The sequence below is a fragment of the Danio aesculapii genome, chromosome 5 (assembly GCF_903798145.1).
Source record: "Danio aesculapii chromosome 5, fDanAes4.1, whole genome shotgun sequence".
In the NCBI taxonomy this organism is placed as follows: Eukaryota; Metazoa; Chordata; class Actinopteri; order Cypriniformes; family Danionidae; genus Danio; species Danio aesculapii.
The window spans coordinates 66,927,383-66,949,348 of NC_079439.1; the positions used below are offsets into that span (position 1 = coordinate 66,927,383).

At 37.2% G+C, this 21,966-nt stretch overlaps 1 protein-coding gene across 1 annotated transcript in view; it reads right to left on the minus strand.

Moving 5' to 3' along the window:
• adamtsl2 (ADAMTS-like 2) overlaps positions 1–21,966 on the minus strand; it is a 54,335-nt gene that overhangs the window by 15,627 nt on the left and 16,742 nt on the right. Inside the window, exons 7-14 of the mRNA XM_056458744.1 lie at positions 20,615–20,738; positions 20,427–20,507; positions 19,341–19,516; positions 16,391–16,691; positions 11,393–11,744; positions 3,202–3,302; positions 829–955; positions 273–486 (exon numbers count right to left, since the gene is read on the minus strand). Coding sequence (XP_056314719.1) covers positions 273–486; positions 829–955; positions 3,202–3,302; positions 11,393–11,744; positions 16,391–16,691; positions 19,341–19,516; positions 20,427–20,507; positions 20,615–20,738 — 1,476 coding nt within the window. The remainder of the gene's footprint in view (positions 1–272; positions 487–828; positions 956–3,201; positions 3,303–11,392; positions 11,745–16,390; positions 16,692–19,340; positions 19,517–20,426; positions 20,508–20,614; positions 20,739–21,966) is intronic.

Sequence of the window (21,966 nt, forward strand, 5' to 3'; positions counted from 1 at the left end):
TCAAATAGTCGCCTAAATCATGTTCGATCCTAACAAACTATACAACAATGAAAAGATTATCTATTCACCTTTGAGATGATCTAAACATTTTATTTCCAAAAACTTGACACTTATGACTGGTTATGTAGGTAAATATTCATGAAATAAAATAAAACCTGCGCCGGCCTGAAACTAGCACTTGCATCGTACCGGGCGCTACAGTGTACCACATGAATCATAGACAATATTTAGAGGCTTTAACAAAGGATTAATAACACAAGCTGTCCGCTTACCTCAGACCACTCAGCTACTTCCCACTGAGGGCCGCAGGTGGGGCTCTTGCAGGCCCGACGCTCTGGAGGCCGCTCGAGCTGCGCTTCAGTACAGAGGTCACTGTACACCGAGCTGTCGAGTCCAGGAGCCAGCATCTTCCAGCAGCGCACCAGCCGAAACTGAAAACCTTCTCCACAGGTCCGAGAACACTCACTCCAGCTGCTCGCCTCCCATCTACACATCAAATGCACAGAGAGGGTTGTGTCACTTTTTATAGGACATGACTAGAATGACATGAGGGTATGTAAATGACAGGAGTTTCCAGTTTATTGTTTGGCTCTTTTGTCTTTCTTGTCTTTTCCACTTTATTGTAACAACAATAATCCTTGTTTTAGGTCAATTGTGGCCACATTGCTAAATATTTGTGTCCCCTTCAAAAATTGCTCATGAGAAATGTAATATTTTTTGTCCCCCCTACTGTTAAATGAAATTTACAACTATGCTCTTAACATTTGTTAACAAAATCATTCGGTTGCCCTAAAGTTGAGACCATTTAGGTCAAGTTAACCCACAGACCTGGGCTGGCATTCTCTACCAATGCAGAAATCATGAACCGGCTCTGGTCGGGTCAAAGCATCACAGTAAACATCATCCACCTCGATGCCATCATACCGCACACACATGGCAAGTGATTTTGACACACCTGTTTGAAAAAGAGAACTGCGTTAAATAAAGTTCACCACATAAACAAGCAGATGTCTACATGTGGATGTTTGCTGAATTTCAAACGATTAAAGGAATAGTGCACCCAAAAATTAACATTTTGTAATAGTTTACTCATCCTCCACTTGTTCACAATCCTGTTTGAGTTTCTTTCTTCTGTTGAACATTACTTAAGGTATTTTAAAGAATGTTGGAAAGGAGCAGCGATTGACTTGCACAGTATGTTTCTACTATGGCTGCTCTTTTCCAACATTTTTAAAAATATCTTCCTTTGTGTACAAAAGAAATTCAGAAAAGCTCCGAAACACTTGTGACTAAAGGTGAGAAATTTTCATTTTTGGGTGATTTTTTAAAGTATAATTCAGTCATTGGTATATTTTATGTATTAGATTTAAAGTTTTTACAGTATATATGATGAAAGGATTGTAGTCTTTAACTGCAATTATCTGCTAAGTAGAATAGTAACTGTCAGGCTAAGAGGTAAAGCGATTGTAAATTGTAGTCACTTAAAGGGACAGTTCACCAAAAAATGAAAAATACCTCATTATTAACTCTTTCTCATGTATTTTTAAACATGTATTTTTTTTGAAGAATGCTGGTTGCTGCCCATCAACTTCCATAGTAGGAAAAAAATACAATGGCTAGCATGTCATGATTTTGCCGAGTATGATGCAAAAAATAAAAAATAAATCTAAATTGTTGATCCTGGAACATCATATTTGTTCGAATATATAATTCATACCTATACCCTACCCCAAACCCAACCATAATTGTAAATTAAATGACTGGAATGTTGTTCCAGGATCAACATACACTCTCAGAAATAAAGGTATGAGAGCTGTCACTGGGGTGGTACCTTTTTGAAAGGTACATATTTGTACTTAAATGGTCCTTATTAATACCTCAAGGGTACATTTCAGTACCTAAAAAGTAGAAAAGTGTTCCTCTTGAAATTTTTAAGTACCAATATATACCCTTTAAGTACAAATATGTACCATTTGAAAAGGTACCACCCCAGTGACATCATGCATACCTTTATTTCTGAGAGTGTAGATGTAAATCCAGGAACATGTCCTATTTGGTGAAATCAGGTTAGGGGAATGACAATGCAATGAATTGGGAATGGGCCCGGGAATAGCTACCTGCATTTTTCATAATACATGTATCTTCTTTTGTGTTCAATAAAAGAAAGAAACCCCAAAACGGTTTCAAACAAGTGAACACTGAGTAAATTAATTTACATTTTTCAGGTGGAACTATACGTTTAAACAGCCTTCCTTTCGATCAAGTTGTGTGCTTTAGCCTTTGTTGTGGTAATTATAAGGGAGAACACAAAGTACTATATTTTTGTATCAGTAGCATTAATTCAACCCAGGCTCATTCTGAAAACGTACCCCTATATACATTTCTGGAGAGCATCAAATACGTCCCATGAGCTATGTTTTTTTTTTTTTGCAGTTTTTGTTTTCGCGAATCTACCAGAGGCCACTATGTACTCTTTTTTTCAGATCTCAAATTTATCTCGCGAGTGCCATTCAAGCCTGCTGTAAATCCACCAGAGGTCGTTGTCGACTGACTGACTGAATGACTGACTGACCAATCGACTGACCCACCCTCCTTGGTCCCAAATCCAACCAATAGTGTTTTCAAAAGCACAGATTGACCAGCGTCCACCCACTTCTCTTAACCCAGCCGACAGTTTTAAAAAGCAATCCAGAAAAAGAAAAGCCCTTGCCTGATTTTTACCATGTTTTCAGATTTCACCACTTTCTCACCCTGTTATTTACTTGTTTATTTTCTTTTTTGGCTTCTGTTTTTGTCTTACCTGCTTTCTGGAACCGTTTTTCACTGGACTCGAACCCTGTCATCGTGGTCAACTCTTCTTTATGTCTCAAGTCTGCTGACATACATGGCGAGCCACAGGTCAAACTGGTAAAATCAGGGAAGCCGTCCATACATAGGTAAGCGGTCAGCTGGTAAGCGTGAAACGGTGTCATACCGCCCCATAACGTTCATTTTAAAGACTTAATGCCGCCATACGTACTTCTGGCTACATACTTCACGATCTCCAGAAATGTATATAGGGCTACATTTTCAGAATGAGCCTATGTTACATTCATTGAAGTTTTGCCTGTTTATGAGTTGCTTGATGCTTTTATTTGTTTAAGTTGCATTGGAAAAAACCATCTACTAAATATTGACTAAATATTAAAGTAAAACTATTACCAATGGAGCATGTCATACTGCAGGGCTCCTGCGAGGACAACTTCCACCGGTACATGTCAGCAGCGCTCGGTTTGTTCTTCTGAAGGAGCCTATGGTTATTCCTGCAGTAAAGAAAGCAGAGCATCTCAGACTATAGGCCACGTTTCAGCCACACTGTTAGACTTTGCCATAATTTTACAGTAATTTACTGCAAAAATGCCCCGTAACATACATTCTTTACAGTTCACTTCTGTGGTATGCACTGCATTGTGAGTCATTTGAAAGCTTTTACAGTAACGTACTGTATATTAGGAATTTGGGGTATTCTACTGTAATCAAAGTAAGTAGTTAAGTCTAAATGTAAAAAAATTAATTAACAGTTTCCGTATTTTGTGATTCACAAGTGTTTTCTGTTTATTTACAGTTGTGAATTGCATTATGGGATGTTAATCTCTGCTCTGTTGACTTTTGGTGTTGAAAATTCAACTCTATAGTTAAACAAAGTGACTTTTAATGACATTTTAGATGTTTAAAATAATATACTTTATAAAAAATGATGAACAGAAAATGTACTGGCAGTTTATTACAAGGTTTTTGTAGCGTAATATAACATAATCACAGACAATATATCACTTTAAACTATTAAAAATGTTAATAAAAGTCACTTTTTTAAACATTTCAAGGTTAAAAGTTGTTGGAAGAAAGACCAAGATCCCATAATGCAATTCAAAAGCTTAAATAAATGGAAAAACATGAACCACAATATATATATAGGATAGTTTTTACAGAAAAATGAGACAGTTCATGAAAAAAGTATTAATTAACATCTTGTATCACCAAATGTAATTAAATTGATTGATGATTAAAAATTACTTTGCAAACCATTTAATTTGGATATAATACATTCATTTTCTTTTCGGCTTAGTCCCTTTATTAATGAGGGGTCACCACAGCAGAATGAACCGCCAATTTATCCAGCAAATGTTTTTTCGCAGTGGATGCCCTTTAAGCTGCAACCCATCACTTGGAAACATCCATACACTCTCGTTCACACACATACACACATACAGTTCACTACGACAATTTAGCTTACCCTATTCACCTATAGTGCATGTCTTTGGACTTCGTGGGAAACCGGAGCACCCGGAGGAAACCCACATCAACAAGAGGAGAACATGCAAACTCTACACAGAAATGCCATCTCACCCAGCCGAGGCTCGAACCAGCAACCTTCTTGCTACGAGGCGACAGTCCTACTCACTGTGCCACCACACCGCCTGGATATAATACAATGAATAATACTGTTGTACATGATCTTGATGTGGGTGACGCAGTGGCGCTGTAGGTAGTGCTGTTGCCTCACAGCAAGAAGGTCGTTGGTTCGAGCCTCGGCTGGGTCAGTTGGCGTTTCTGTGTGGAGTTTGCATGTTCTCCCTGCATGAACATGAACACATGTTCATGTGCGTTTCCTCCGGGTGCTCCAGTTTCCCCCACAGTCCAAAGACTTGTGGTACAGGTGAATTGGGTAGGCTAAATTGTCCGTAGTGTATGTGTGTGAATAAGTGTGTATGTTTTTCCCAGTGATGGGTTGTAGCTGGAATGGCATCCGCTACATAAAACAAATGCGGGATAAGTTGGTGGTTCATTCCACTGTGGCGACCCCAGATTAATAAAGGGACTAAGCCAAAAAGAAAATGAATGAATGAATGATCTCGTTGTCACAATCTAGCCTATGCAGATCGCTGGACAACTACAAATCTGCCACCAAATAAACTACAAATTCCATCATACCTGTACTCACAAACCAGTTGCAGGTCACCCGATGATTACACACACACACTCACACATACAACTGGGAGATGATCACAGACTATATACACTGCTCACATTCACACACACTTTGCGGAGTCTTGTTTTGCCCAGCGAACATTACACAGCGGTTTTCCTGTTTGTCTTGCTGTGTTTTGATCCTAGTCTGTTTTCCATTTTGATTCTTTGCCGCTTAGCCTGACCATTTGCCTGTATTAATACTATGCTTTTTGGATTATCTATATGCTACTGTTTTGCCCCTGTTTTGACCATTGCCTGCGCAACTTCTCTTTAAATAAACTGCACGTGGATCCTCATCTCTGTTTTCAGCGTCTGCACGTAACACTCGTCCCTTGCTTGAAATTTATTCAACTCATTCATTTTCTTTTCGGCTTAGTCTCTTTTTTAATCAGGGGTCACCACAGCGGAATGAATCGCCAACTTATCCAGCGGATGCCCTTCCAGTTGCAACCCATAACTGGGAAACATTTATACACACTCATTCACGAACATACACTACAAACAGTTTAGCTTACCCAATTCCCCTATAGCATGTCTTTGGACTTGTGGGGGAAACCGGAGCAGCCAGAGGAAACCCACGCGAATACAGGGAGAACATGCAAACTCCACACAGAAATGCTAACTGACCCAGCCGAGGCTCGAACCAACCTTGGGTGAGGTGATAGTGCTCCCTATTGTGCCACTGTGATGCCTGGAATTTATTAAATTCAGTAATAAATACTAAAAATAAAAGTTTTGTCCTGCTAGTGTAAAATGTTAACAAATTACAGTAAAAGTACTGTAAAAATACAGTAAAATTCAATGTGGTAATGAGAATTTCACCATAAAAAGAAGTAAGGTAGGGCCCTGCTACTGTAAAACACATTTACAGGTAAGTTACTGTAAAGGGGCAGTTGCGGTTAGTGATGGTGAAATGAAGCTTTCTGAACCAGTGAACCATTCGACTCAATTGTATCGGAAATGGTTTGTTACCCGAAGCTTTCCAAATCAGAGCTCGATGAGGACCTCTGCTGGTTAAAGTGTGGGAAAGCAGTGTGTTGCAAAAACGCTCACAACCGACCAACTCATTCATGTAGTGAAACAACAATAGTAATATAAACAAATTACTCAATTACTGTAGTTTTTAACATATAAGGTGTGTTACATTACACCACTGATGACTGTGGTAAAATCCAAGGTATTCAAAAGTATTTACATTTATCGTATACCAACCAGTCCTACACCCACACACACGTTCCTAGAGGGGATTGAACTGGCGATTCATGGATGGGAGGTGAATGCTCTAAGTAGGAGGCTATGGGAGTGAGGCTTTTGGGCTGCACTCGCCAGCTGGCCTCCTCTACAGATTATACTACAACATGCAGGGGCCTTCTTTAAAAATAGTTGTAAATAATACACTTTAGTATGGTTCAAAAGCTTTTTACTATGAATTACTGTAGTATTTTAGTTCAATTACTGGTGCGTGAGACTGGTGCAGTGCTTTCAAACTGTAGAAATGTATGTAATCTAAGACATCTCTCACTATACACTTTACTAACCCATGAGGGTGTTTAAACCTTTGAATCAAAATTCGAAGGAGTCATGTGGGTACATGCGAAAACGACGCTTCGGACGTCACTGATCACGTGATTATAGCAAAATCAAGCTCTGGTACACTGCTTCACTGCGAGATGTATCTTGTTTTGATACATGCTTCGAAGCCTCGGTGCACAACATCACGTCACTAGTTGCGGTCACTAAGGATCGGTAACTTGCTGGCAACATTGCTAGTGAGTTATCGCAAAAATACAATAAAATGTGCACCTGCACTGTATATTAGGCAGAACATTCACGTTGGTTGACGCCGAGACACCAACTGACACTCCAGCCATGAAACCACTAACATTTTTACCATTCCTGGTCACACTCATTACCTTAATGTCAAGGCTGGAAAACAGCGCATTCCCTCAAACCAGACAGGAGCCAATAAAATGTGTTCCTCGTGATAAATTCCTGGGATTTATCTGATGCGACAAGCATAGTCTGTACCCGAGTGATCTATGGTGTTTTTTTCTCTCAACAAATAGCAAAACATCATGAATTATGTTCGTCTTCCTTGCGCTCAGCCTAGGCTTTTCTTCTCACCACCTGGAATCTTTCTCCTCGTCTTTGACTGTGAGTACGGGCATTTCGTGAGATGTTCTTTATGGTCTCTGGCAGAGGGGCTGGTAAAGGAGTGTTTGGACACGGCGGAGGGAACCCAGCATGAATTATAAATATGATGGAATGCAATCCCGCCAGCTTCTGCTTGGCCGTCTCTCCTCTGCGCTCTTTGAATGTCTCGGAGAACGTTAACAAAAAAAGCCAAGCCTTGAGTCTGCAGCACATTCCATTCCTCCATGAGCAGGACAGTCCCACCCGAGACCATCCCGCAGCACTTTGGCATGCCAGTGTGGAGGATTAGGCCCTGCTTCTAATATGCAAAAACCGCCAGTGAAGCCAAATGATCCATTTATCAATTGGTTCCTTGGGTCTTTAGGTTGCTACCAGTTGGTCCAGTAGAGCAACTAATGAGATGAATTGTTAAACTGTAGAGTTTAAATCTAGACTAAAGACACATTTATTTGCACTAGCATATACATAAAACACAAATGCATAGCTTTGAAATCCAAATCCTCTAAAGGATTGTTAGAATGCTTCAGACACTGTAATTTGAATGGCATCTACGCGCATGTAAGGAGCCGTTCAAATATTTTCTTTTTCTTTTTTTACGTTTCATCAAGTTGATGTCAATAAACACGTCAATAATTCAAATCAATTTGATGTCAAAACCTTTGATGTCCATTTGATGTCAAAACATTGATACCCCTTTGAACAAATTGATCAAACGTTGATGTCAAAAATGCAAAACTATTTAATGTCAAAGCCTCAACGTCCATTTGATGTTAAAATATTGATACCTCTTTTATCAAATTGATCAAAAGTTGGTCACAACCTTGATGTCCATTTACTGTCAACACATTGATGCAATTCTGATCAAATTGATCAAATTGTTTAGCATTTTTTATGTCAATTTTTGATGTCAAAACCTCAACGTCTATTTGATGTCAACACATTGATGCTCTTTTGATCAAATTGATCAAAAATTTATGTCAAAACTGCTAATCAATTTGATGTCAAACCTCAATGTCCATTTAATGTCAACACATTAACGCTCTTTTGATGATATTGATCAAAAATTGACATTAAAAATGCAAAGCAATTGGATGTCAAAACCTGAACGTCTATTTGATGTCAAAACATTGATGCTTTTTTGATCAAAACTTAATGTCAAAAATGCAAATCAGTTTGATGTCAAACCTTAACGTTCATTTGATGTCAAAAAATTGATGCTTTTTTTGTAAACTTGATCAAAAATGGACATAAAATGCTAATCAATTGGATGTCAAAACCTCAACGTCTACTTGATGTCAACACATTGATGCTCTTTTGATCAAATTGATCAAAAATGTATGTCAAAACTGCTAATCAATTTGATGTCAAACCTCAATGTCCATTTAATGTCAACACATTAACGCTCTTTTGATGATATTGATCAAAAATTGACATTAAAAATGCAAAGCAATTGGATGTCAAAACCTGAACGTCTATTTGATGTCAACACATTGATGCTCTTTTGAGCAAAAATTAAAGTCAAAAATGCAAATCGTTTGATGTCAAACCTCAACGTTAATTTGATGTCAAAAAATTGATGCTCTTTTTGTAAACTTTTTTTTTTCATGTTTTCTATCGAAATGAACCAATTAAAAGCCAATTACAACCAATTTTTTTGTATTAATGATTAAGTGCTAGTCTAATTTCAAAATGCTTTTTAAAGAAGACGTTTAAATAGCCTTGGCCTTCGGGTTAACATTAATTTGTGTGTATCCTAGATTCCAAATGGGAAACCTGCATAGCAATAATCAACCTCTGTGCTTGTTTGATAGGAATTAATATGGTTGGAATGAACGTTTATTGGACTGCATTCGCAGAAATCCTCTCAAGCGGTAGACTACTACATTACAAAAGGTACCACGTCATAGCTGATTACCATAAAGTTGCCCTGATTTCAACTTGCCAGAGCTCATCATAGGCTCCCATTAAAAATGAATGAGTTCTGGCTACTTTGACACTCCTGTCGACTGGTGTCAACGCATGGTGAGAGACTTTTTAATGCATTATAAATCCCACCAAACTCCATACCAGAAGAGAAAAGTCGCAATAATTCCTAGTGAGACAGCAATGATCATATCCCACCCCATTTTTATATTTATATTTAACTTACAATGACTTTTCTTTTGAAATCGGGAGTTGCAGATTGTTTACTATGCGTTACAGACCAACAACTGCATGAGACCTGTTGTCCTACCCAAAGAGGCATAAGGTATGTTTAAATCCCACCAAACTCCAGACCAGAACAGTAATGATACATGATGATGTTTACCTGATTCAATTGCCACGGTTACTTAAAATTGTAGTAAGATTTCTGTTTGGGAGCAGGAAGTCTGTGTCATTTCATCAGTTCCAGAGGGTAAACTCAAGCAGTGAGCCATTAAGACCCTCATTATTTACATTAGATGCATCATCAGGAGATCACTAGCCAAAACAGAGACTGATATGTTGCACAGGGATTATTAACATGCACCTAGTGAGACAACAATGATCAATGATTCCTCCCCTTTTTTTTAACTTGCTGTGCAGGTGGGACTTTTATTTTGAAAACAGGAGACACAGATTGCTTGCTAAGCATTACTGAGCAAGAACTGACATGTTGTCCACCCCGACGAGGCATAAGGTATGCTTAAAGAGCCCCTATTATAAGTTTTTGAGAATGACCTTCCATGTAGTGTGTAACACAGCAAAGTGAAATATCCAGCTAAGGCTTAAATCTAAAAGTGGAGAGTGTTTAAAACTTTTGATTCATTTATAAAAGAGTCGACTCACAGTGCTTCAAATGAATCGTCTTGATAACGAGTCCTTAGCCGTTTCGGCGTGACGTGGATACGAAACTTAAGCCCCGCCCAGTTGTTGCGCGCACAAACACGGGAAAATTGAAACCTGCGGCCCCGCCCACAAACAGTGGCAAAGAAAGGAAGACAAGCACTGCAGCAGACGCTGTTTGAATTAAGTCATGAACATGCTGTGGGATATTCTGCTGGATATTATTGGAAGTGTGAGGGAAAGTTAGTGTTATTTTCTCTACCCAAAGATGAAACTGCAAAAAAAAAACTGTTTTGTTACTTGTAACCGCTTATACTGTATCAGGTTAACTCTTTATATTCTTAAATCACATCTAATGCCACGTTGAAAACGCGACATGTGGCACTTTGTTTACGGATTTAAATGTGTTTGTGAGCTCGTGTTCCACTGCCATTTGTCATTGCTATTACCACCGTCAGCTGTTCAGAGGTTCAGAACAGTTCAGCTTTTGCCACTGAGTGGATTAATATTGAATGTGTTTCATGGTTAAGAATAGAGTTATAGACTGGTGTTTAACTGCACACACATACCTGCCAACATCTGTCCCTGAAAATCCAGGAGACCGGGCGGTTAGGTTCAGGGTGAGTTGTCTGAATAACACTTAGGGCCGGAGCAAGCTGGACTGGTGCTCTAGGTGAACGGCGATCACGCTGCCCTCAACCCCGAAGTGAAAAAGAAAGTGACCAGATCGTGGATGAAAGTAAGGACCGGGGGGTTCGCGGACGCGCCCTCACTATTCTGCGGACGCGCCAGCCCTGATAACACTGTTGAGAACCAGGTACTTTGTACTATGGTGTTAGTAACTACTATGAAGCGTGACTCGGGCGGCCTATACCAATGTTGGCGACCCAGGGGTTTCACAGACCGCACCAAAATGCTGAGGACCGGGGGGGTGGTTAAAATTATGGGAGTTTTTCAGGATAAATAACAAAATGGGTGGGTGGCTGGAGATGGGTCTGAAATATGGGAGACTCCCGAGAAAAAACAGGAGTGTTGACAGGTATGCTCACACATATACTCTGCACTGACTACTTCAATATTGTTATTAAGCCGTGCTGGGCATTTCACTCTGTCTCGTGCTGAACGCTGTCAACAAATCGCTACAAGCTGCCATCGGCCCAATTAGCACAGATTAGCTTCGCACTAAGAAGGGGTTTGGGAACAAATGAATAGCTGAACGATTCATATGGGAGTCGCTGAGATAATTAGGAAAAAATAAATGCAGATTATAAGACCATGAAAGTGTTTTTGACCTTGCATGCATATCAGCTTGTTGTTGGAGACCATTAAAACCAAAATATGACCCTTTTTAATGTATAATAGGGGCTCTTTAAATCCCACCAAACTCCAGACCAGGACAGTAATGATACACGATGATCTTTACCTGGTGCGATTGCCACGGTTGCGTAAAATGGTAGTAAGATTTCTGTTTGGGAGCAGGAGGTCTGTGTCATTTCGTCGGCTTCCGAGGGTAAACTCAAGCAATGAGCCATTAAGTCCCGCTTGCTCCAAACTGCTGTAGTCCAAGTCCATCGGCTCAGCTTCAGATGATAAGCCATCTTGATGCGTAAGTAGCTGGTTGGTGGAGATGTTGGCGAGGACACCATCAGAGCCGAGCCGCTCTCCCAAAAGCACTCTCCAGATCAGGTTTTCAGAGTTTACCATGTCCTCTGCCGGTTGGCTGACTGGTGCGGTCCCAGGAGCCCCTACTGCACTGGGCCAGCTGCAGTTCCCCTCTGTTAAAGTACAAATGAAATCAAAACTAACCATGTTGATTTTGTTAGCTCACATTGTCAGTTTTGTGGTGAACAATTCATCTGTGCATGTCTTTAAGAGAAAAAAAATTGTTTGTTAATTTCTCAAATTACGTCTGTCTGAGGTATTGGGCATGGCTTAAATACTAAACCACACCCCTCCAACTGTCAGTTTTGACAACAAACAGAAATGGTGAGGAGGAGGTGTCTGTTTATAATAACTCTCCCCAAAACCCTTTTCCCGATCATTCAGAATGAAATGCCTACACCCAATCAGCTCGCAGTAGAAAAAACAAGCCACACCCACTGTTTTCTCAATAAATATTCTGTTTCTCTAGGAACTGCATTACAATACAAAAAAAGGTTCCTCCCTTAGTTATTTTTAATTTCATATTTAACTTTCTGTCAATGTGGGACTTTTATTTTGAAAACGGGAGACACAGATTGCTTGCTAAGCATTACTGAGCAATAACTGCATGAGGCATGTTGTCCACCCTGAAGAGGCAGCTTCTAGTTCATGCAGACTTTAAAACAAGAATGAAAAGACCTTGATGTTACCCATGTTAAGCCGTAACATTAGCTGGCCTATGTCACCTGTTTACAACATCATCATATTCCACCATCATTGTGATTTTTGAAATAGTCATAAAAATCCAAGAGGGTCTCTTAATGTAAAAAATGCCAATCACAAACGTGAAAAATGCTAATCGATCATCGATCTGATGTTAATAAACTGCCTTGATGTCAAATTGACATTAAGGACTGACCTGTAATCAATTTTTGAAGTGTTTTTTTTAGCCAATGTTAGATGTTGTTTTGACATCAGGGTAGTTTACATGATTTGTACACTGCTAAAATATCCATAAATTAGCAGCTTTCCGTGTTTTGTAATTCAGGTTTTTTCTTTTTATTTATGCTTTTGAAATGCATTATGGGACCATGATCTTCCTACAGAACCAACAACATTTAACCTTTGAAAAAGTGACGTTTATTAACATTTTTAATAGCTTAAAGAAATATATTGTCAGGGCTGGTGTAATAAAACCTTAATAAACTGCGAGTACATTTTCTGTTATTTTTTGCAGACTTATTTCGCAATATATTATTGCTTATACATTGTTATTTAAAACTACTAAAATGTCAATAAAAGTCACTCTGTTAAACCGGAGAGTTGAATTTTCAGCATCGAAAGTCAACATCCCAATAATGCAATTAACAACCGTAAATAAACGAAAAACTTGTGAATCACAAAATACAGAAACTGTTAATTAACAGATATTTTTGACAGTGTAAGCATACAAAATCTAGTGGAAACTTGGAAAGGCCTACGAACTTTTCTTATATTATAATGCTTTTTGAGTTGTTATTTTGTTGGTCAAAAGGGCATCAATGTGTGAATGTCAAATAGACGTCAAGGTTTTGACATCAAATTGATTTGCATCTATGATGTGATTTTTGACCTCAATGTCAATGTGATGTCGTTTTATATCAATGTGATGTCGTTTTGACATCAACGTGCCCACTGGGATCATTTATTTACTCACAGAACAGACGCCGATTAAAAACTGAATATGACTATTTAATGCAAGATGCCAACCAAAATTATCTAATAATGATGGATAACTGACTGCCAAACTGAAAGCTCTGTCATTCATTTGTTTTGAGTCCCTTAGTCCCATATTCATCAGGAGCCACCACAGCGGAATGAACCACCAACTATTCCGGCATATGTTTAACGCAGTGGATGCCCTTCCAGCCGCAACCCAGTACTGGGAAACACCCATACACTCCCACATTCACACACAAACTCATCCACTACAGCCAATTTAGTTCATTCAATTCATTTATGTAATTGTTTAATTCTAATAAGATGTCTTTTAATAATGGATGAATGAACTGTAGCGGCTCAGTGGTTAGCACTGTCGCCTCACAGCAAAAAGGTCACTAGTTCGAGTCCCGGCTTGCCAGTTGGCATTTCTATGTGTTTGTATGGTCTCCCAGTGTTGGCATGGGTTTCCTCCAGGTGGTCCAGTTTCCCCCTCAGTTCAAAGACATGCGTTATAGGTAAACTGAATAAACTAAATTGGCCGTAGTGTAGGAGTGTGTGTGTGAATGTTGGAGTGCACGGGTGTTTCCCAGTACTGGGTTGCGGCTAGAAGGGCATCTGCTGCGTAAAACTTATGCTGCAATAGTTGGTGGTTCATTTCGCTGTGGCGACCCCTGATAAATATAGGATTAAGCCAAAGGAAAATAATGAATGAATGAACTGTGAGGAGAATAATGCAACCTTATTTTATCCAGTTTATACATATTTTTTAACAGTTTAACAGAAGTTACTCCCATAATTAACACATGACATCATGTGACGCAGGAAAAACTGGGAAATTCCAATCAGTAGGATTGTTTTGCACACTTTTATCATGATCATTGACTGACAGAGCCAACTGCAAACCCAAATGCCCATAACTCTCTGACTTACACATAGTAAAAGAAAGAGGGACTTCTCTGAATTTTTCATTCTCTCGGTTTATGCATTATAAAGCACTCCACAGGGCCAGTAGAAAGAGGCGTTTTAACGTTTTAACTGATGACTGACCAGTGAACCATGCACTGTCTCTGTCTAGTCTATCCTTTCGCTTCAGATACAGTGAAAGCATCACTTTTGTGCAGGAATCTCAGAGGTGAAGTGGATTGTTTGCTCCTTGTTATATATAATAAAGGTCAGGTATTGTAGGATATGGAGGTGATTAATGCCATCTCATGAAACATATACATTAATTTATTCATTTTCCTTCAGCTTAGTCTCTGTTTCAGAGGTCACCACAGTGGAAGGAACCACCAACTATACCAGCATATGTTTTACGCAGCGGATGCCCTTTCAGCTGCAACCCAGTACTGGAAAACACCCTTACACACCTGCATTCTCACACACACACTCATACACTAAGGACAATTTAGTTTATTCAAATCACCTATAGCGCTTGTCTTTGGACAGTGGGGGAAACTGGAGCACCTGGAGGAAACCCGACACGGGGATAACATGCAAACCCGACACAAAAATGCCAACAGGTCTAGATGGGACTTGAATGAGCGACCTTCTTACTGGGCGGCAACGGTGCTAACCACCGTGCTAGCCACCGTGCTGCTGAAACATATACATTTACAGCTAATTTGTACCATATTTAGAAAAGCGCTAGTCCAGTATGTAGTGGATCATCTCACATTAACCAGTAAACAAAACAAAAACAACTATTTAAATCTGCATATTGCATATTATTCATTTGTAAATAAAAATTAATATAATTTCATTCATTAAAATACAAAATCTAATATTCTATAAATGCATTTTATGTTATATCATTGAATAATAAAACAATAAAAAATACTTGGTGGTTTCAATTAAAATTATATTTGTTCACAAAGTATCAATTAAATTGAAAATCTTGAGTGCCCGTAAAGTAATTTTTTAAAGTATTTTTGTAAACTGAAGTATTCAACACTGCAACGATGCAAATAAATGACATGTTAAAATATATTAACACTATATAAAAAGTTATTTTAAATTATGATAATTGTAATAAACTGTAATAATTCAGAATTGTATTGATTTTACATATCAAATAAACCTAAAAAAAATCAGAAATTCTTAATAAATTAACATATACACAAAAATCAAAACAATCTCAGACTGAAATCTACATTATAAGATGTATATTAATGTAATACATGAAGATACTTTTTCCCAGAAATGTCTCTGACATTTGTAAAAGTCCATTGGACAAAAGGCCAATCAAAACACAAAACATTTATACCAATTTATATGTTTACATTTGCATGTTTATATTTGACTTACTCTGTATGTGGGACTTTTATTTTAAAAACGGGAGATGCAGATTGTTTGCTATGAATTACTGAGCAACAGCCCTTAAGAGGCATAAGATCTGTTTAATTGTATCCTTTGTTAGTTTATCATGTTCATTGTGAACAATCCAAATATGGTCAATTGGGACCCTCTGATCCTAGGGGTTATTTATAGAGTAATACATGAGAAAAAATCGTTTCTGGGGATTTTTTTAACTTACCTATGCAAGCTGTCAAGATTATCATTATTATTATATATATATATTTTTTATATTTCCCAAATGATGTTTAACAGAGCAAGAAATTTCCTATACAAAGTATTTCCTATAATATTTTTTCTTCTGTAGAAAGTCTGATTTGTTTTATTTCGGCTAGAATAAAAGCAGTTTTAAATTTTTTAAAACTATTTTAAGGTCAAATTTATTCGACGTCTTAAACAATATTTTTTTTTCTCGACTGTCTACAGAACAAACCACTATTTTTTAAGCTGAATACTAATGTATTGAAAAACATCTAGTCATCTAGTAAAATATTATGTACCGTCATCATGGCAAAGAAATCAGTTATTAGAAATTAAGATATTATAGAAATTAATTATCAGAAGTTATTAAAAGTCCTGCTAAATAGAAATAAGGGAAAATATATAGGGGGGCTAATATTTTAGGAGGTCTAATAGTTCTGACTTTAACTGTACCTACTGTGTAGATATCAGATAAAAATGGAACCTACTGTACCAATGCAGTATATGACACCCTTAGGATATTTACCTGTATATTGCACTGGTGGATTAGCATCCTGCTCGCAGTCAATGTTAGCCGTCTCGTACACTTCATTGGTTTCCTGAGCAGGCTTTTGTCCCTCCACCGCCCTGGGTCCAGCAGTCTGTTCCTGGTTCTTATCATACATGCTCTGGTTATGCTGTAAAACACTCCCAACCTCCGCTGAAACCAGACTGGATCCTCCCTGCGGCCCCGTGTAAATGGGAGGCTGTGACACAGAAGCCATAGAGTCCCTCATCACTGTGTACTCATAGGTGATGTAAGGATTTTGCCCATTTTGGTTCCAGACCTTTTGTGGGAACAGACAGAGACATATCCGACAAATATGTCATAATAATATCTCATTTTAACCTTGCATGAAACAATGTATTACCATTACGGACTACTGTAATCATGGCAAAAAAATAAGGGGGTTGAAAATGTACAAAATTTCCCTCATCATCCCACATTCATTTTAAGAAAGGAATACTGATGACCCCTTTCTTTAATAATTTTCGTTCAAAATAATTGAATTATTAGATTATTATTAGATTATTATTATTATTTTATTTCTTAGGTGATATTTATTATTATTTTCTAATAATTCAGTCGTCAATTATCCCTTTCTTTAATCTATAAGAATATTTTTTATATCTATAAGAATATATTTAATTTCTAAAAATATATTATAATAAAAGAATACAAATAAAAAAAATCATAACAATAATAACCTAATAATAACAGAACAATTCAATGGTCTGTCTTCAATTATCCCTTCTTTAATAGTTTTCTTAAATAATAATGATAATATAAAAATACTCTAATAACAACAACAACAACAACAACAACAACAATAATAATAATAATAATAATAATAATAATAATAATAATAATAATAATAATAATAATAATAATAATAATTATTATTACTATTATTATTATTATTATTATTATTATTATTATTATTATTATTATTATTATTATTATTCGTTCATTCATTCATTTTCTTTTCGGCTTAGTCCCTTTATTAATCCGTGGTCGCCACAGCAGAACGAACCGCCAACTTATCCAGCACATTTTTATGCAGCACATGCCCTTCCAGCCGCAACCCATCTCTGGGAAACATCCATTCACTCACACTCATACACTACAGACAATTTAGCCTACCCAATTTACCTGTACCACATGTCTTTGGACTGTGGGGGAAACCGGAGCACCCGGAGGAAACCAACGCGAACGCAGGGAGAACATGCAAACTCCACACAGACCCAACTGCCAACTGACCCAGCCGAGGCTCAAACCAGTGACCTTCTTGCTGTGAGGCGACAGCACTACCTACTGTTATTATTATTATTATTATTATTATTATTATTATTATTATTATTATTATTATTATTATTATTATTATTATTGTTGTCTGGTAATTTAATGGCCTGTCATCAATTATCCCTTTTCTTTAATCTATAAGAATATTTTTTTAATATCTATAAGAATATATTTAATTTCTAAAAATATATTATAATAAAAGAATACATGTCTTTAAAAGTCTATAAAAGAATACAAGACAAAGACATTTCTTTAATCCCTTTCTTATCTCTTTCTTAAAAAACAGATTGAAAAAAAAAAACAATATTTCCCTGTGTCATGGCACATGATTGATTAAGAAAAGGACAACTGACAGGAAAAATTGTGGAAAAGTGTGTCTACGACTTTCTTAAACATCCTATCCAAAGTCTTTTGTTGTATTTTGATGAGATTTTTTGACTGCTGTTTGCTGCAAAATCACTCAGTTTACAGTCAAAGAAATAATTTTGCTACTACTTATTTAAAATGAGCTTTTTTTATTTATTAGGGACAACTTAACTGTTTTATGTCCATTCCACTTAATGGTCAATAGTTAAAATGCCATGTATAAATAACTTATTATCTTCACCTTTTGGACTAATATGAACTGGGAATAACGGAATTACTGTCTAACAGAGGACACATGTGCTGCTGAAGATTACAGACACAGATGAGAGGTTTTCACTGACTGTAGGCTATATATTGTGTTGTTTTGAACCTAAATACCGACAAAATGTCTGCTATGTGTAGTTCTTCTGTAGTTGGTAACATATCGGAGACTGTAAGGGGCTGTATGTGTTTATATATGTTCATTTATTTAGTTATTTAATATAATTACAGACGTTACAGTAGGCTGTTTCGCACTGTCTTTGATCTGCAGTTATAATCAACTCATGTTCATAGAAAAGTTAGTAATAAACATTATACAGAAGTATTTATGTGTATGAAGCATCTGTTTTGTGAAGTGCTTCTCATATGATATGTAAGTGACCCGTATAGCTTTATTGTAGACATTTCCTCGAGCTAGAATGACGTCGACTGGCACATAATTGATTAAGAAAAGGACAACTGACAGGAAAAATTGTGGAAAAGTGTGTCTACGACTTTCTTAAACATCCTATCCAAAGTCTTTTGTTGTATTTTGATGAGATTTTTTGACTGTTGTTTGCTGTAAAATCACTCAGTTTACAGTGAAAGAAATAATTTTGCTACTACTTATTTAAAATTAGCTTTTTTATTTATTAGGGACAACTTAACTGTTTTATGTCCATTCCACTTAATGGTCAATAGTTAACTTGATTAAATTGTGTTATAGGACAACATGAATGAATTGTGTGGATTCCTGCATTTTCTACAGTGTATAGTACAGTAATGCGGTCAAGACCTTCCAGGAACTATATAACTGTGCGATTATCAGAAAATAACTGCACGCCTTAAAATAGCCATCAGCCAAACAGCATTCAACAGTACCGATAATAAGATTCATTGCTCCTGGGACAATGCATCAGAGTGAACCATTAGACTTTGGCCTGTACTAAGTCAAAGCCATGGTTAGCCAGCCAGTGAGATTACCCATGAGCCCTTGGTGGCGAAGGGAGGACCACAGCTACAGTACCAGAACATTGATGGGCTGATCGATGGGCCCTTTCGCCACGATGTACTCGATCCCCGTCTCGTACACATCGGTAGGCCGCCGGTATTTGAAAATGGTCCCCGCGGCGTGGAAGTTCTGAGGAGTGTCCACTTTGTACGCCCCGTTGAAGAAAAAGTTCCCTGCTTGGTCCGTCACAGCTGGAAAATGACAAGGGTGAGATATAATGATGGGAGGATTGTGTGTATTTCTGTATCATTTGATCTTGTTCAGCAAAACTGTATTGAAGTCTTTTTGTGCATTTTGGTTAAAATGGTATAAATATTAACAATATATTGTTAAAACCAAAATAATTAGCCAATTTTTATATTTTTCAAATATTTCCCAATATCCTAATTCCCAATTTCAACACATTTTAAAAATAATAGCTTAATAACCTATATTTTATATATATATATATATATATATATATATATATATATATATATATATATATATATATATATATATATATATATATATATATATATATATATATATATATATATATATATATATATATATATATATATCTTGGCAAAATCAAAAATCTAGAGCCCTTTGCCTTTCATATAAGCCGCTTCTGATACCAAATGATCAACAAAAGAAGTCAAGTTATTATTTGTTCCTCCTAAAACTTGAATAGGTGACAAGACTTTTGTCAGGTAGTGTACTAGTGTGCATATAAACATACTCTGTAGCTTTGTTTCTCTTGCTCTCCAGATGGAAACTGCACATTGAAACTGTGATCGCCAGCGGTGTCATTCACCCCAACTAAAAATCCCATCATGTGCTGCAGTCACACAGCTGTTTCAGTAGACTCACTGATTACACACAGCTGTAGACTATCAGGACTGATTATACACACATGTACACAGTAAATATGTACCCACATGTACCCCCCCAGTCACTCTAGCACTTTGCTGAGTCTTGTTATACTGTAGTGAACATTTCTAAGTGGTTTCCCTGGCCTTGTTTTTGACCACTTGTTTGTTTAATGTTTAATGTTTATTGATTATTTTAACTATATGTGTATAAATCAGTCTAATAATTCACTCTACAGTTGCTCACCCAGGATATCTGCAGATTTCTTCCTCTCAATAACCTGGATGTCCCATGATCCTTCGGGGATTTGAGTTATGAAAGTATAGCCTTCAAAGAAGCAGTTCACTTTGTTAGGACTCTGGTGGACCACTTGATGAATGTAATCAGAACCATTGACTATAATGCAGTTCTGCAAAACATTGAAGTGATGTTACCTAGACTCGAAGCCCCGCGGCGAAAGTTCCCAGTAACTCGACTGCAGCTGCTCCCGTCTCCCTGACACACGCCACACTTATCCAGGGTGTTGGGGGAGAACAGGACACCGTCACATCCAATGGGCTGCAAAATTACAAATCAGCTTATACATCTACATCATCACATGTCTGAGACAATCAATATACAGTAAGCATTGCCAAAATGTCAATGAATGTCAAAATAACATTACAAAGTTCCTACACAAGACGACGAAGTGCATAATGTATACAGTTGAAGTCAGAATTATCAGCCCTCCTGAATTATTAGCCCACCTGTATATTTTATCATTCATTCATTCATTCATTCATTTTCTTTTCGGCTTAGTCCCTTTATTAATCAGGGGTCACCACAGCAGAAAGAACCGCCAACTTATCCAGCATATGTTTTACACAGTGGATGCCCTTCCAGCTGCAACCCATCACTGGGAAACACCCGCACACTCTCATTCACACACATACACCAAGGACAATTTAGCCTACCCAATTCACCTATACCACATGTCTTTGGACTTGTGGGGGAAAACGAAGCACCCAGAGCAAACCCACGCGAATACAGGGAGAACATGCAAACTCCACACAGAAATGCCAACTGACCCAGCCAAGGCTCGAACCAGTGATCTTCATGCTGTGAGGTGATCGTGCTACCCACTGCGCCAATAACTCTTTTCTAATAACTGATTTCTTTTATCTTTGCCATGATGACAGTACATAGTATTTGACTAGATATTTTTCAAGACACTAGTATTCAGATTAAGGTGACATTTAAAAGCTTAACAAGGTTAATTAGGCAATTCAATGTATAACGATGGTTTATTCTGTAGACAATCGAAAAAAAAATGCTTAAGAGAGCTAATAATATTGACCTTAAAATGGTTTTATAAATGAAACAAATAAGACTTTCTGCAAAAGAAAAAATATTATAGGAAATACAGGGAAAAATTCCTTGCTCTGTTAACCCTTTGATGTACAAAATAGGTCTGAAGTAACCCGATGAGTTTTTATGTTCTTTCTTTGCAAGAAATTATTTTCATTATTCAGTATTCCATAGTTAATATTTTATTTTCCCTTTCATACGTTTTGAATAATGCATTACTTGCAAAATGCCCAAATATCAAAGATTTCCGAATGAGTTTTTTTACCCATATGTGCAAAATTAAAGTAAAAGCACAAGACCTGTCAGATAAAACTTCTTACTTTATAAAGTAAGAAAAGAAAACAAATATTATAAGATTTGTGGAAATAAAAAACAGATACAGGATAAATGAATACCTGTAATAATCATTTTTTAAAGGGCACCTATGATGAAATTCAAC